General features: G+C 48.1%; 1 protein-coding gene across 1 annotated transcript in view; it reads right to left on the bottom strand.

Moving 5' to 3' along the window:
* XRN2 (5'-3' exoribonuclease 2) overlaps positions 1–2,333 on the bottom strand; it is an 85,678-nt gene extending 83,345 nt beyond the window's left edge. The window contains exon 1 of the mRNA XM_048842425.2: positions 2,167–2,333. Coding sequence (XP_048698382.1) covers positions 2,167–2,241 — 75 coding nt within the window. The 5' untranslated portion in view covers positions 2,242–2,333. The remainder of the gene's footprint in view (positions 1–2,166) is intronic.
* Positions 2,334–13,231: the final 10,898 nt, after the last annotated feature.

Here is a 13,231-nt window from a genome sequence, read left to right as displayed (position 1 = left end):
AGAAACTAGTACGTAAGCTCAAGCAACTGCTGTAAGGGAAAGTTAATCCTCACCCACCTCATCGTTGACAGAAAAAAACCCCAAAACTGTTAGACAGTATTCCTTACCAAGCTATTGAATCATCCATTTAAATATCAGAAGAATGGAATGGATATGTGAGAGATCATGAAACACTTGACAATGTTCCAAGAAGTCAGAGCACAATTATACCTCTCAATCCCAAAAATATTATGAAGAAATTGAAGGAAATTCAGAGCGAACGTACAAGCATGATTAAGTGGTTTGAGGACTATATAGGAGAAAAAATAAAGTGAACAAAATGTGTTCAATCATTCTTCCCCCAAAATTTCCCATTACACCATTTTCTACCTCTAAAGTATGTAGTCTACAACTGTTACTTTTATATCATAGCATACACAAGTTTACTTGTAATTGGTTATGATGAAGCACTGACATTTTTGTATCAGTATTGTAAAACTACATTTAAGTTTGTTGCTTTAAAACCTAAAACTCTGCAGCTGAGAAGTGGTCTTAGTTGCTAAAAAAACTCGTGATCTCTCCACATCTCTGCAGTTTGCTAACAATTATAAATCTGATAGAATATTTTCTATTAGTTACTTATTGTACAGGCCTAACAGCCCAAAAGAAATTAGCACTGTAAACAGAACACCATCTCCACAGCATCAGGCCATTCAGCTTTTCAACAGTATTTTTTCCTTTACATTTTCCACATTTTGCCAAAGTTTAATAGCAGCAACAGTGACCTCCAGGTCAGACATTTCACGGCAATTAATGACCAGACGTGCTAAAGACCTTCAGATTCACTTTCGGCTATCAATTCATCCAGTCAGTCATTAAGCAATAATGATTTCCTGGTAGCTAAAGTTAAATTGTCATTAATGATAGTGCCAATAAAAGATGATGGCATAAACAGAACTAAAAGCGAGTATAACAAATATAAGAAGTGCTAGCTTCTGTGCCACGCAAAACGACCATGGGGGGAAGTCGAAAAGTCAGCAAGTAAAGACTTACAATCCCAGGAGGGCACGGGAGGGGGAAACACAAAAACCATTACTTGATACTAACTGTAGCTTAGGAGCAAACGAGTTTAGTTCTCTTGAGTTTTGCAGAAAATACAATAAGAAATGCTACATAAAAGGTCCAGTTTTCAGAACATTTGGAAACAGCAGCAGTCACGTGATAAGAAAACTTTTAGTTTCCATTCAAAGAACTAACAGGCAGATGCTGGACGATGTCATGGCACCACTATTCAGCTTCTTCCCTATTATTTATTACTTACACAGTGCCACAGGATTAGTTAGCACTACATATGACACACCAGCATTTGCTAGATATAAATCAATCTACCAAAATGTGTCAAAAGACAACTGACCGTGCACTTTAACATAGCAAGTAAGGTCACGAATCGGCAGAGTACTAATGAGCTTTTCAGTCCTTTGGGTTTGTTCACAAGTGGGGAGAGGTGGTGTCTTTGTTACATGCTTGTACAGTGCCTAGCCTAATGGGGGGTGGGGGGAAGAGACATCCACAACACACACACAGTGCAATGCAGTCAAGGGAAACCCAGCTCTCCACGCAGGAAGATTTTGTGGCTGCCCCGGCTGGAGAGCTACTCGCTGTATCCCCACGCGCAGCCTGGGCTCAGGAGACTCACGCAGGGAGAGCTGAAGATCAACCAGAGCTCCGGGCCCAGCGGGAAGGGGGCTCCCAGCTCAGCCAAGGGGTCGGGATGGCTACAGAGTCAGCCCCGTGTGCAGCTCCCCGAGTCCACGCGGACCCAGCGGGAGCTGGGACTGGGGCGGGGGGGGGGGGGTTTGCGGTTCACGGGGGGCCGGGCCCCGGAATGCCGGGGGGAGGCTGCTGGGGGCCGGGGGGAGGGAGCAGGTGGTGGCTGGGGCCGATCCCCGGGCTGGAGACGAGGGGGCGGCGGCCGGGAGCCGATCCCCGGGCTGGAGACGAGGGGGCGGCGGCCGGGAGCCGAGCCCCGGGCTGGAGACGAGGGGGCGGCGGCCGGGAGCCGAGCCCCGGGGGGGGGGGCGGGGGGGAGGGTTGCTGGGGGACGGAGGCCGAGCCCCGGGACGGGAGGTGCGGGGAGCTGCTGGGGAGGAGCCCGGGACGGAGGGGATGGGGCGGCGCCGGCCTCACCTTCTCCTCCACGCTGTGGACGATGATGGAGGGGTACTTGCGGCTGAGCCAGCGGAAGAAGGCCGGGACTCCCATGGCCCCGCGTAGGGATACAGCCGCGGCCGCGTAGCTGAATTGGAATCCAGGCGGCGGCGGCGGCAGCAACCGGACTTCCGGGGCAAGGGGCAGCGCGAGGCATGATGGGGAAAAAAGTGCTGGGGGGCGGCGGCGGCGGCGAACGGGTTAAGTCACGTGATTTCGGGCGGCCATATTCGGGCATGCGCAGTGCGGGCTCTCTTCCTCCCCACCACCACCTCAGAGGGGCAAGAGGCGGGGCCAGCCCTGGTCCTTCCCACGCACGGCTCCCGTGGCCACACGCAGGCCTGAGCCTGCAGGAGGCGCCAAGGGCCGCCAGCCGACGTCGGCTGTTGTGGGCCCGCCCGCCCCCTTTAGCCCGTTCGCAACGGCCTGACAGGACGGGCCGCCGCGCTGCTCCTGCGCGTGCTCGCAGGGACTGAGCATGCTCGGTGGCATCTGCTGAAGCCGCTGCCCTCAGGTGGGCATGAGAGAGCTGCTGCCGGCGACGGGGGGTTGGGCAGGGCGGAGCTGGCTGGGCAGGAGGCTCTACCCGACAGAGCCACCGCGAGGGGCAGAGGGGATACAAGTGCCCCCTGCTGCCCCCGGCCGTCCCAGGTCGCTACCCCGGCCCAGCAAGGCAGCAAGTCGTGACAGGGCAGCGAAATAAGAAGCGCCCCCCCGGCGCCGCTGCAATATGTGACATGACACCGTTGCTGTGGCAGAAGGGCTCCAGCAGGATCGACCCCAGGGCTGCTTGAGGACACCCCCCAGTCGCAGGAATTTCACACACACTCACCTTGCTCAGCCTAAGTTTGTGGTGCAGACCAGGCCCTAAGTCCGCTAAAAGTCCCCCCCCCCCCCGCCTTTCCAGGGGACTTAAAACCCCAATAAACACAAAAGCAACCCCCCCTCCCCCACCTCTTCACCTTTCCCCAGGCTACAGCAGACCAAGACAACAAAGGCTCCCACCCCTCTTGGACGCACGCCAACTAGGCCTACCTTCCCGCAGGAAGGGGTGGCTAGACAGCACTCTTCTTCAGCTCCTGACCCCAGCCACCCCACAACACAACCCACGACACGGCCCTCTTTGCTTTTAGCTCCTCTCTTGAAGCCTGGCACCTAGTCCTGGGTGTCATGGGGCTGGGCTGATTGGCCCCCAGCAGGCCATTAACCCTTTTCTGACTCACATGGAGTTTGTACATCTCAGCGCAGGCCGCAAGTGGAAGCGGCTGTGTTGCAGAAGTACTCACCACCTTTTCTGAGGCTATGTCTACACTATGCAGCTTTAACGACCCAGGTGTGTTGCTACAGCCGGGCTGCAAGAAGGTGCACAGTGTAGCCACTGTTTGCCAGCTCTCCTGCTGACAAAAAACTTCCACCCCCAAATGAGTGGCGTTCCTGCCAACAAAGCGCTGTTCACACTGGTGGTTGTTGTCGACAAAACTTTTGTCTTCTGGGGGGCGGGGGTGTTTCTTAACACCTCTGAAAGACAAAAGTTTTGTTAAAAGAAAAGGAGTACTTGTGGCACCTTAGAGACTAACCAATTTATTTGAGCATGAGCTTTCGTGAGCTACAGCTCACTTCATCGGATGCATACCGTGGAAACTGCCTGAAAAGTTTTGTTGTTCAGTTGCCAGTATAGACATAAGGTACAATACAAGGTAGAGTGGCCCATTAGCACCCCTACAGTGATAGGACAAAAGGGAGGATTAGTGAGTCACTGTTCCATCTTGCTTTTAGCTGAGATGCTCAGAATACCTTTCCCAGACCTGAAGAAGAGCTCTGTGTGACTCAAAAGCTTGTTTCTCTCAACAACAGAAGTTGATCTGATAAAAGATACCACCACACCCACCTTGTCTGTTTTACAATCTATCCATAACCATTTGATCAACTTTCAGGAAGAATTGCTTTATTGGTTATGGTGAATTTTAATTTTTGTGGAAGTGCCCAGATCTTGGGATCTATGATTGGAATTATGATTTCCTATTAGTAATAATTATAAGTATGGGCATCATTTTATAAATTTAACTAAAGAAATAAATTGTGTAAAATCAATCAGAAGGATTTTCAGAACAAGCTTGTTTAGAGGATGTGAGTTTACAAAGAAGAAAGAAGACTTCTTGAAACCTGAAAAGAACATTATTTTTTAAGGTCAGGATTGTTGCTTACTCTGCATACTGGTGGAGGGGAGTAAAGGAGCGTAAGGCACTGCTTTTTTTTCTCCATGCAGAACACCTTCATTGTAAGTAGCAGCGCATGACCCACATCTACGCAATGCAGCAGAAGGCAAAAAATCCCTAGTCACTGCCAAGCTGCCCTGGGGGGAAATTCCTTCCTGGAACCCAACAGGACCCACTGGTATAGATCAATAGCAGATTACTTACCCTCTGAAGCAACCACAATACTTTCACCCTCTTCTATTCCTAAATCCCTACACCACCACCCCAAGCAAACACAAAATAAAAAAACCTTACCCCAAGCAGAATTTTTACCCTGAAAAAGAAGTTCAGAGACTCCATGAAGTCCATTAGGACTCGATTTATGTTGAAGACGATCAGACAGTGTGCTGATGGGCAGCAGTATAAAACCAATAGACAGCAAAGTGGGAACCAAGAACCCAATTCTGACTCCTGGGGCATTGCATCGCACTGCCCCTATCTTAGTGCACCTTGGTAATTGGCAATCTTGCCTTAAGTATAATTTCCAAATGCATTATTCAATTAACTACAAACTATGTAAAAAAAATTCTCCTCTGGCTCTAGCTATATGACACATTTCATCCAGAAAACAGTTGTATAAAGAAAATTAAGCAAGGTGTTGCTACCAAGACTTTTTAAGATTTTTTCCCCCCTGTTCCACAAAAAGGATATGGGTGCACACAGTAAGGAAACAGGTCTGAGATGTAAGAGGAGAGGGTATTTTTCCCCTTCAGAACGGATTTACGGAAATGTTGCCTCTTGTGGTGATTCACAAAGCAAGCAACAGCAGCAGTCTTTAAGAAAAGTCATAATGATTATAGAGCGTTGAAAGTACATAACTGAGCTGGTGCAACTTCCACAGAAGCACAAACTGGAAAATTGGAAGGCACAATTTGTGACAAATACAAGGAGCAGCAATAAAAAACATATCTTGTCACATCATTTGTACATTACATAAGCAAATAAAACTAAAATCAGCCATTTGAGGATGTTGAAACTGAATTAAATCTTCAGATATTAAATGGAATTAACGTGATCAAGATTTTGTACTCTACCATGACTTTGTGACAATATACCGACTTCATGATGTAAGCAGTGTCAGGATGAGCTCCACCCTGACATCTGGTGGTGAGGTGTGGCAAGTCGTGGAAAAGAACTTCAGGGGCCGATCTCATTTGCATAGGCACACCCACCCCGCCTAGAATGAGGCCATAGCTGCCCAAATGGTCACTTTGGCTGCTGTGGGATCCCCAGTGTCTCTGTTATTGGGGCAGGAAGAATAAATTATTACCCGGATTATGGGAACTGTGCTTGGAACTGTACTTGGCCTTTTGTTATGATGGAGGGACTCACCATCAACTAAGGGGCACTCACTACGCAAGGGTCATGGGTTCCAAAACTCTGTAAATTGAGAGAGGCTGGGGACAAGTATTAATACTTGGTGGCATAGGCCCCTTGGTGAGGGCCTTACATGCTAATTGCACTTCCTCCTCTCTCCACTGTAGAATATCAGAGCTAATTTTGATTTCATTAGGAGTCTAATTACAGGCTGCTGAGCTCACTTTGGGCTAACAGTGCACCAGCACTGAGGCTCCCCTACTACAAGCTGAATTCACCAAAGAGCTGAACTGACTAAGAGCTGAAATCACTGAGCGTTGTGTTAAGTAGTGGGGGAGCCTGAAGATATATTTTGGAGCAGTTTGCCGGACGGCTAGAGTGCCTTGTGGACAGGCTGGTGGAGCAGTTTGTGGGCTGCAGAGCCGAGCCGAGCGAAGGAGTTCGTGGGGTGGCTGGCGGAGCGGAGGCCTATGGAGCTGTGGGGCGGTCAGCTTCAGATCATGTAAGGTGCCTCTTACCCCCGTCCCATCTCCACCCAGGTTGGAAGGTAAAGCTCCACAGATAAACTTTCGAACTCTGGGGCTGCCCTGACCAGGGACAGAGACTTTTGGGTCATTGGACTTTTGGGACTTTGGGTGATTTGGGGTTGCTGGATTCAAGAACCAAAGGGAAAGGGGCATGCCCCAATTTGCTTGGGGTGGGTTTTTTTTGCTCATGGGTTGTGTTATGAATCCTGCTGGTGGTGTTTCCCCAACATAATGCCACATTGTTTCTCTCTGTTATTAAAAGGCTTTTTCCTACACTCAGACTATGTGCTTGCGAGAGGGGAAGTATTGCCTCTTGGAGGCGCCCAGCGGGGGTGGTATATATTTGTCCCAGGTCACTGAGTGGGGGCTCGAGCTGGTTTTGCATTGTGTTATTGGAATGGATCCCCTAGATATTGAACCCGGCCCTTGTTGCTGCCAACTCTGACGGGCAGAAGGGTTACAATTAGGGCAATGACAGTGGTGAGGATGTAAGAAAGAGTTCTGGGGAAACGTTAATAAAAATAATCTCAGTACTGGGCACTGAGTCATCTACACTGATTGGAGGGAGAGCGGGAAGGAAAGAACTGTAGGTATTTACAGTAAAACAAATTAACCCAGTCTTGTACTTATTATTCATAGCTTCAGTTAGCTATGATATTAAACCATGCATGATTATATCTCTGTTTTAAAATCTGTGACTTGAATAGGTTTCTCAGTAACCTCAGATTGGTACAACATCTGTTGTGTGAGGTAAAAATAGGCCTCTGTTCCTTCAAAAATGTACCCTGACTGAAGCATGTTATTGGAGCGCTACTACTCCTAGAAATTAGTGTACTTATCACATAGAACAAATTAGCTTAATCCTATCCTCTCTCCCCCCCCTTCCTTTTTCCTCTCTAGGTGGTCTAATTGGTTTCCACCTGGGCCAGATCTCTCAGTTGGTGTAAACTGGTGTAGCGCTCTTTACTTCAGTAGCACCATATTGAATTACACCAGCTGAGGAACAAAATGAAACATATGCTGCTACTAACAGGCCTTTTGAATGACAATTTTTTTCCCTCAATAAAATATAGAAGGATAGTTTGTGAACAAAAGCAACAAGATGAACGTACTTATCTAGCTAAGGTATTTATATGGTTGCCATTACCCTAATATCTGAGTATATCTTAATCTTTAATATATTTTTTTCTCACGACCCCCCTGTGAAGTAGGGAAGTAATATTACTCCATTTTACAGATGGGAACTGAGGCCAAGCCAATGCTACAAGCTTACATCGGTATAACTATGTCACCTGGGAGAGGGTGGAGAGTGCATGAAAAATCCACACCCCCGCCCAAGCGACGCAGTTACACTGACCTAGCCCCCGGTGTAGACAGAGCTATGTTGATGGGAGGAGTTCTCCTGTTGCCATAGCTACCTCCTTTCATGGAGGTGGATTAACTACACCGCCGGGAGCGTAGGAGTAGCTGCGTTGCAGCAGCGTTTTAAGTGTAGACTTGCCCTGAGACACAGTGAGGCTAAGGCCAAGATCCTTAGAGATCTTCAGGAGACTAATTCCCATTGAAAGACCGTTGAGGATCTGGGCTTGAGTGACTTGCCCCAGGTCACGTCGGAAGTCTGTAGCAGAGCAAACATTTGAACCAAAGACTTTAGTCCTCTAACTACTGGCTCATACTTCCTCGCTACATTGGTTTTACACTGTCCTTAAGCTGTAGTTATTAATTTTTATGCACCATAGCAAATCTATTAAAAAGGTGCCAGCAAGCAATGCGACCCAAAGATTTTGCTGCTAAATAATTTCCAGGGAACGTCAGACCGAAACTCATCTGGCGACAGTCTCATTAGCATTCTGCAGTGGAGATCTGACACAACGTGGTTTGGCGGAGTTTTGTAGTTTTTAGCACTTTCAGAATCACCTTGAAATCACTGATTCCGGGATGTAACTCCATTTTAAATCCCTCTGAATGAGGCAGTGCATTCACTTCCACACTTAGGTGTTTTCCATTCTCTCAGTCCAGGTCAGTCATTGACAAAAAGACTAATATTTGATGACAGATGGCTCTGTGAGATCCTGATAAGGCAATATCTCACTTTTGGAATTCAAGTGAGAGCTGAGTTCCTCTAGAGAATTATTTATGATACTATTATTGTGCCCAAACTCATTAGATGTAAAACATTCTGCCAGTCATCTTTAGTCTACACTTACACAGCTGTCATACTGGCAGCCCAAAGATTATGACAGATGATGCTGATGGACAGTAGGATTGCAATCTTTACAGCCATAACAGATTTAAAGCTGTATGCCACTCATCTAAGGGAAAGTACTATACAAAAAAGTATAATAGATTGCTGCAGCTTATACACGACTAAATGACATTGCTAAATTATTTTTGGAGAAATTACTATGCCACTACAGAAACATCTTGTCCAGACATTTAATCACTGTCTAGGTTTTAATGGTTTAAGACCAAATTTTAAAGGCACCCACAACAGGTGTGTTTGCAAAAAAGGATGTATACCCGGCCTGCTCACAAAAAGCTGCATTAGAGCATCAGACTTTCAGTGCAATTACTGGATTTGTGTGATAACTCCTTTGCCTGTGCAATTACCGGATTTTTGTGCTGGTTTGCATGGGTAAAATTAGCCCATGGACACTTTTGTAGGACAGTGCCTACCTGTGTTTGGAAAATTTGGTCAAAAGGTTACTTCTATCCATTTAGGAAAGAGTTGCCTATATACAGTCTGTCGTCCAGAAGTTGACTACCCTAGCGGAGGACTCTGTATTTGTATGGGGCACAGTGGTTCTGCTGGGATGGTGTCAGAAAAGGCTTCCACACCCACAAAGGTGTGGAGTGGCTGGATCCTCTCTCCTGCAGAGCACACCCCAGCCTGCTTGGAGGCAGGAAGCGAGGGCTGTGAGAGAAAGGAGGTCCAGTGTGCCCAGTGGTGATGGGCCTCACAACCAGCCCAGGAGCTGGCTCTTGTGTTGATGGCCCCTGCCACTCCCATCCCAAGAAGGGGTACAGTTGTGACATGGGGCAGAGACCAGGGAGACCTGTGACCGAAGAACCTATTGATGCCAGTTGGGATCAGGGCTATAGAGGTCCAGGGGTCTGGTATTTGCATTCTAGTTCACCAAACCGTGTCATGTAAAGGTTCTACTGAACCCAGGCTGGAAGGGGAAAACACGGGTGTTGTTTTTACTGGTAATCTAACAGCTGGGTGACATGGTATGGAGATTCAGGGCCTGAGGGCAGGTCTACACTTGAAATGGGGTATCGGCGCAGCTGCTCTGATGCAGCTGCGTCGCTGTAGCACTGAAGTGAAGACGCTCCGATGCAGAGATGTACTTCCGCAAGAGGCGGGAGCAACTCTCCTGCTGACGTAGTGCTGCCTAGGGGGGAAAGATAAGGTCAGCAGCCCCCAGTGTAATTTAGACAGCTCTGGGGGGCTTGTCTATAGTACAAAGCCTGTCTATGGGCCAAAGCACTGCCTGCATTCTCTGCAGTGCTAGAAGCTCTGGCCCCAGCATGCACGCCCCCTACACCAGAACTGTAAGCAGAGCTGACCCATACCTACTGATTCAGGGGGGCAGGGCGGGGCAGAGTGAGGGCAGTGGCTTCAGTAGGATGACCATATTTCCCAAAAGGGGAAACCGGACACCACCTGGGGCTAGCCCAAGGATCATCAGCTGGCAAGAGCAAACGGGACAAATGCCTACTTTGGCCAAAAAAAGCCAGGAGAGGGCTTAAAAAAGGGACTGTCACGGCCCAAACGGGACATGTGGTCACCCTAGGCTTCAGCAGATGTTACTGAGCATGCTCAGTACAAGCCAACCCGCAAATTTGGGCAGGCATGTGAGCCTGTATCCCCTCCCTGATGCGTCTGTGGAAGGCTGTCTTCCCCAGTGCCCATCCTGGGGAAATTCTGCCCTCACTGGATTTAGAGTCCTTTTCTGTTACTCGGGGCCTTTTGCTCAGTGTAAAGGGGTCAGAGCCACAGTGATGATCTCATCATTCACCTGCTATTGTGAGATCCTCCGCCACCTCCACTCTGCCTCATCTGCAATTAGCATAAACCTCTTTGCACCTTCTTCCCCACACTGCCCCTTCATCCTGCCCGACATTTCAAATGTATTACATTATGCTCCCGGACTAGTAGCCAATCTCATTTCGTGGGCAAGGTACTGATCGAAAGGTGAGGAAGGTGTCCTTTGATCTATAAAAATCGACACACTCATCATTTCAATGGTGTCACCCACTTATGTGTGGCGGGGGGGGACTCACTCCCCACTCCCTCTCCTGGCTCCCTCCTCCAGGTCCTCCGGTTGGTGGAGATTTTGACAACATAGCAGCGTCAGAAATGGGTCGAGTTGGGTTTCATTCAAAAGGCCTTTTTCCCCACAGACACTGTGGCACCAAGCATGACAAACCCAGAATAACGATGTAGATCTATACAGTCAAGAAAAGGTTTTTTAAAAAAATCAACATTTTTTAAAATTTTACTTTAGCATAGTGATGTATTGCTTACCTCAAAAAGACATTGATCTTGGCTAACACTAGGGAAGTTGTCGTTGCTGTGTAGGACTGATACATTTATTCATCAAATTCATCATCAGTGTTTTCTCTGTCTTGGGTCACTGTTAGATGCGTTGTCACATTGATCCTCATCTACGCTGCACCTGCACATCTCCATACCGGGCAGGCTGCTGGCCAAACATCTGTGAGCTGGTGAGTATCTGGTCTTTGCACACGACCATTTGATTAGCTGGAGGTTAATTAAGAAGTGCATGGTGTTTCACACAACTGGTGTGATCAGTCCATCCTCCAAGACCCATCCATGCCTGATAGGATAGGATGTGCTCAGTCATCCCAAAGCCAATCCACTGTTTGACAATTTGCCCCCTTGATAGCCGGTATAAATGCACCCCTTGACAGTGGCTGGTTTTCTCCATTTGTCTGCTTCTTGGAAAACATCCACTGATGTAGCTCTGCAAGTGTCATAATGTTGGTCTTCAAATGGTAAACTCAGCATATGAACACCGCCAGTGCATTTATGATCTCATCAGTGATGGTCTGAGCCATTGTGAGCGCCTTCAGAGTGCGGAGAGAGTCTTCAGAGACTGCATCAAGTGCCTGCCAGTAAGAGACTTTGGTCTTTCCAGTAGCGTCACATCCTTGAAAAGGCATGGAACCCTGGCAGTGCGGTGTCTTTTAATGTCTCGGGTGATAGGGACACATCTCAGAGGAACAGACAGTGATTCTGTTCCTCAGCAGCAGGAACAAAAACAATCTGGTGGAAGCCTTGGGTAGCATCTCACAGCAAGCACTAGAATGTCTGTGTCTTGGGCCAAATCTAGAGCTTAGTAGTACCTCTCCCTGTGACACTGATGGCATGCAAGATAATTTTAGTGTCAGCCTCCTCATGGGAACGATGAAGAAATTCCACTGAACAGTGTAAGGCAGCAGCTTCATTGTGCTATGCAATTCTTTACACGCTGGAGCATTTTTCCTGTAAGGTGTGCAGTGAAGTCATTCTGTGCGCAAGTATGAGACAGCATCTTCTTCACTGCAGCACTGGAGATGTTCATGGATTCAACTCTTTTGTACTGGACAGGTGCAATACCATGGAGTCTCTTCTTTCTAGTAATATTTTTGAATTGATTCCACTGCATAGGTATGAAACTCGAGGTGGACTTCGTCATAGGTCCATTATTTTTTCAGTAGCCTCAAAATGAAGTGTTCAGCCAAATCTCGGCAGGTGTTAACTGTTCCTGGTTTGTCAAGAGCGTGTGCTTTGGCCATTTCCCCACCCACTTCATATACCTTCTTGTCTTCTTAGACAAGCTCTTCAGCTGGTGGGGGAAGGAGCAGGATTGCCAAGCTGGAGACTGCTGGAGTGACTCCTGGAGCCACAGGAGAAACTCCCATCCAGGAGATCTTCACCCTGACCCTACGGGGAGTGCAGTGAACTCCCAAAGACAGAAGCAGGCCCCCAAGCGGTAAGGACCCTGTGCAAGAAGTAAGGAACTAGGGCCTGTGCAGAAGCCTCCCAGAGCAAGTGACTGGGCATGGTCAGGTTTTCCCACCCTCTGGGAGACAAACCTCAGGAGACTCCTTTACATTACTACAGTCGGTATTCTTCTCATCTGGGTCCTGAGCCAAAGCCCACTGCAGCCAATGGGCTGATATGTAGCGCTCAGCTCAAGAAATACTAATAAAGTGTTGTCTGTTCCCTACCCTGAGAAGCAGCGAGAGTGAGAATTACAGGACCTCTGGATGTAGGCTTCTTGCTGGAAGATGTTAGCAAGCTTTGAGACATACAGGATCATCCTTAATATCCAGATGGGGCAGAGCAGGGGTTTCCTTTTGTATAATCACCACCCGCTGTGTTAGGATCTTTCATCCCCGAAACTTCTGATCATTCAGAAACTTTTGCATAGTTCTCAAACTGTTTGATTCACTGATTTTCCCACAGTCCATGGGCTGTTTTTAAAATAATTCTCTGGGTCTCCATCACCACCCTTTCCCTTGTTTTTCCCCCTGCGTGCTGCAGACAAGCGCACAGATTTTCCAGTCTCATGTCCACGATAGATAGCTTAAGTGGCAGAGCTTTGAATCTGCTATCCAGCCTGGCATTTTAGGGTTGCTGGTTTAAAGCCTCCAACAGTTCTTTAATGAGAGCCCTCCAGCTGCTGGAAAACAGAGGCAACTTCTGCAGGGACTGGGCCAGACTCAACCAATCTGGTGCAAGGAGGTGGAAACTACATATCCTTGTCCTTATTGATCCCCAGCCTAAGCCGTGGTGCGGGGAATTCACCAGGGAAGGCAACTTTAAGTGCTGGAGATTCCAAAGAACCACCAGTTGTGGAGGCTGGTGAGAGGATTGAGTCCTGAGTACACCACCTCCCCAACCAGCACTGCTCACTGCATTACCAGTTCACA

This window comes from Caretta caretta, chromosome 3 (assembly GCF_965140235.1).
Source record: "Caretta caretta isolate rCarCar2 chromosome 3, rCarCar1.hap1, whole genome shotgun sequence".
NCBI classification, from domain to species: Eukaryota; Metazoa; Chordata; order Testudines; family Cheloniidae; genus Caretta; species Caretta caretta.
This window is presented reverse-complemented; position numbering and strand designations above follow the sequence as displayed.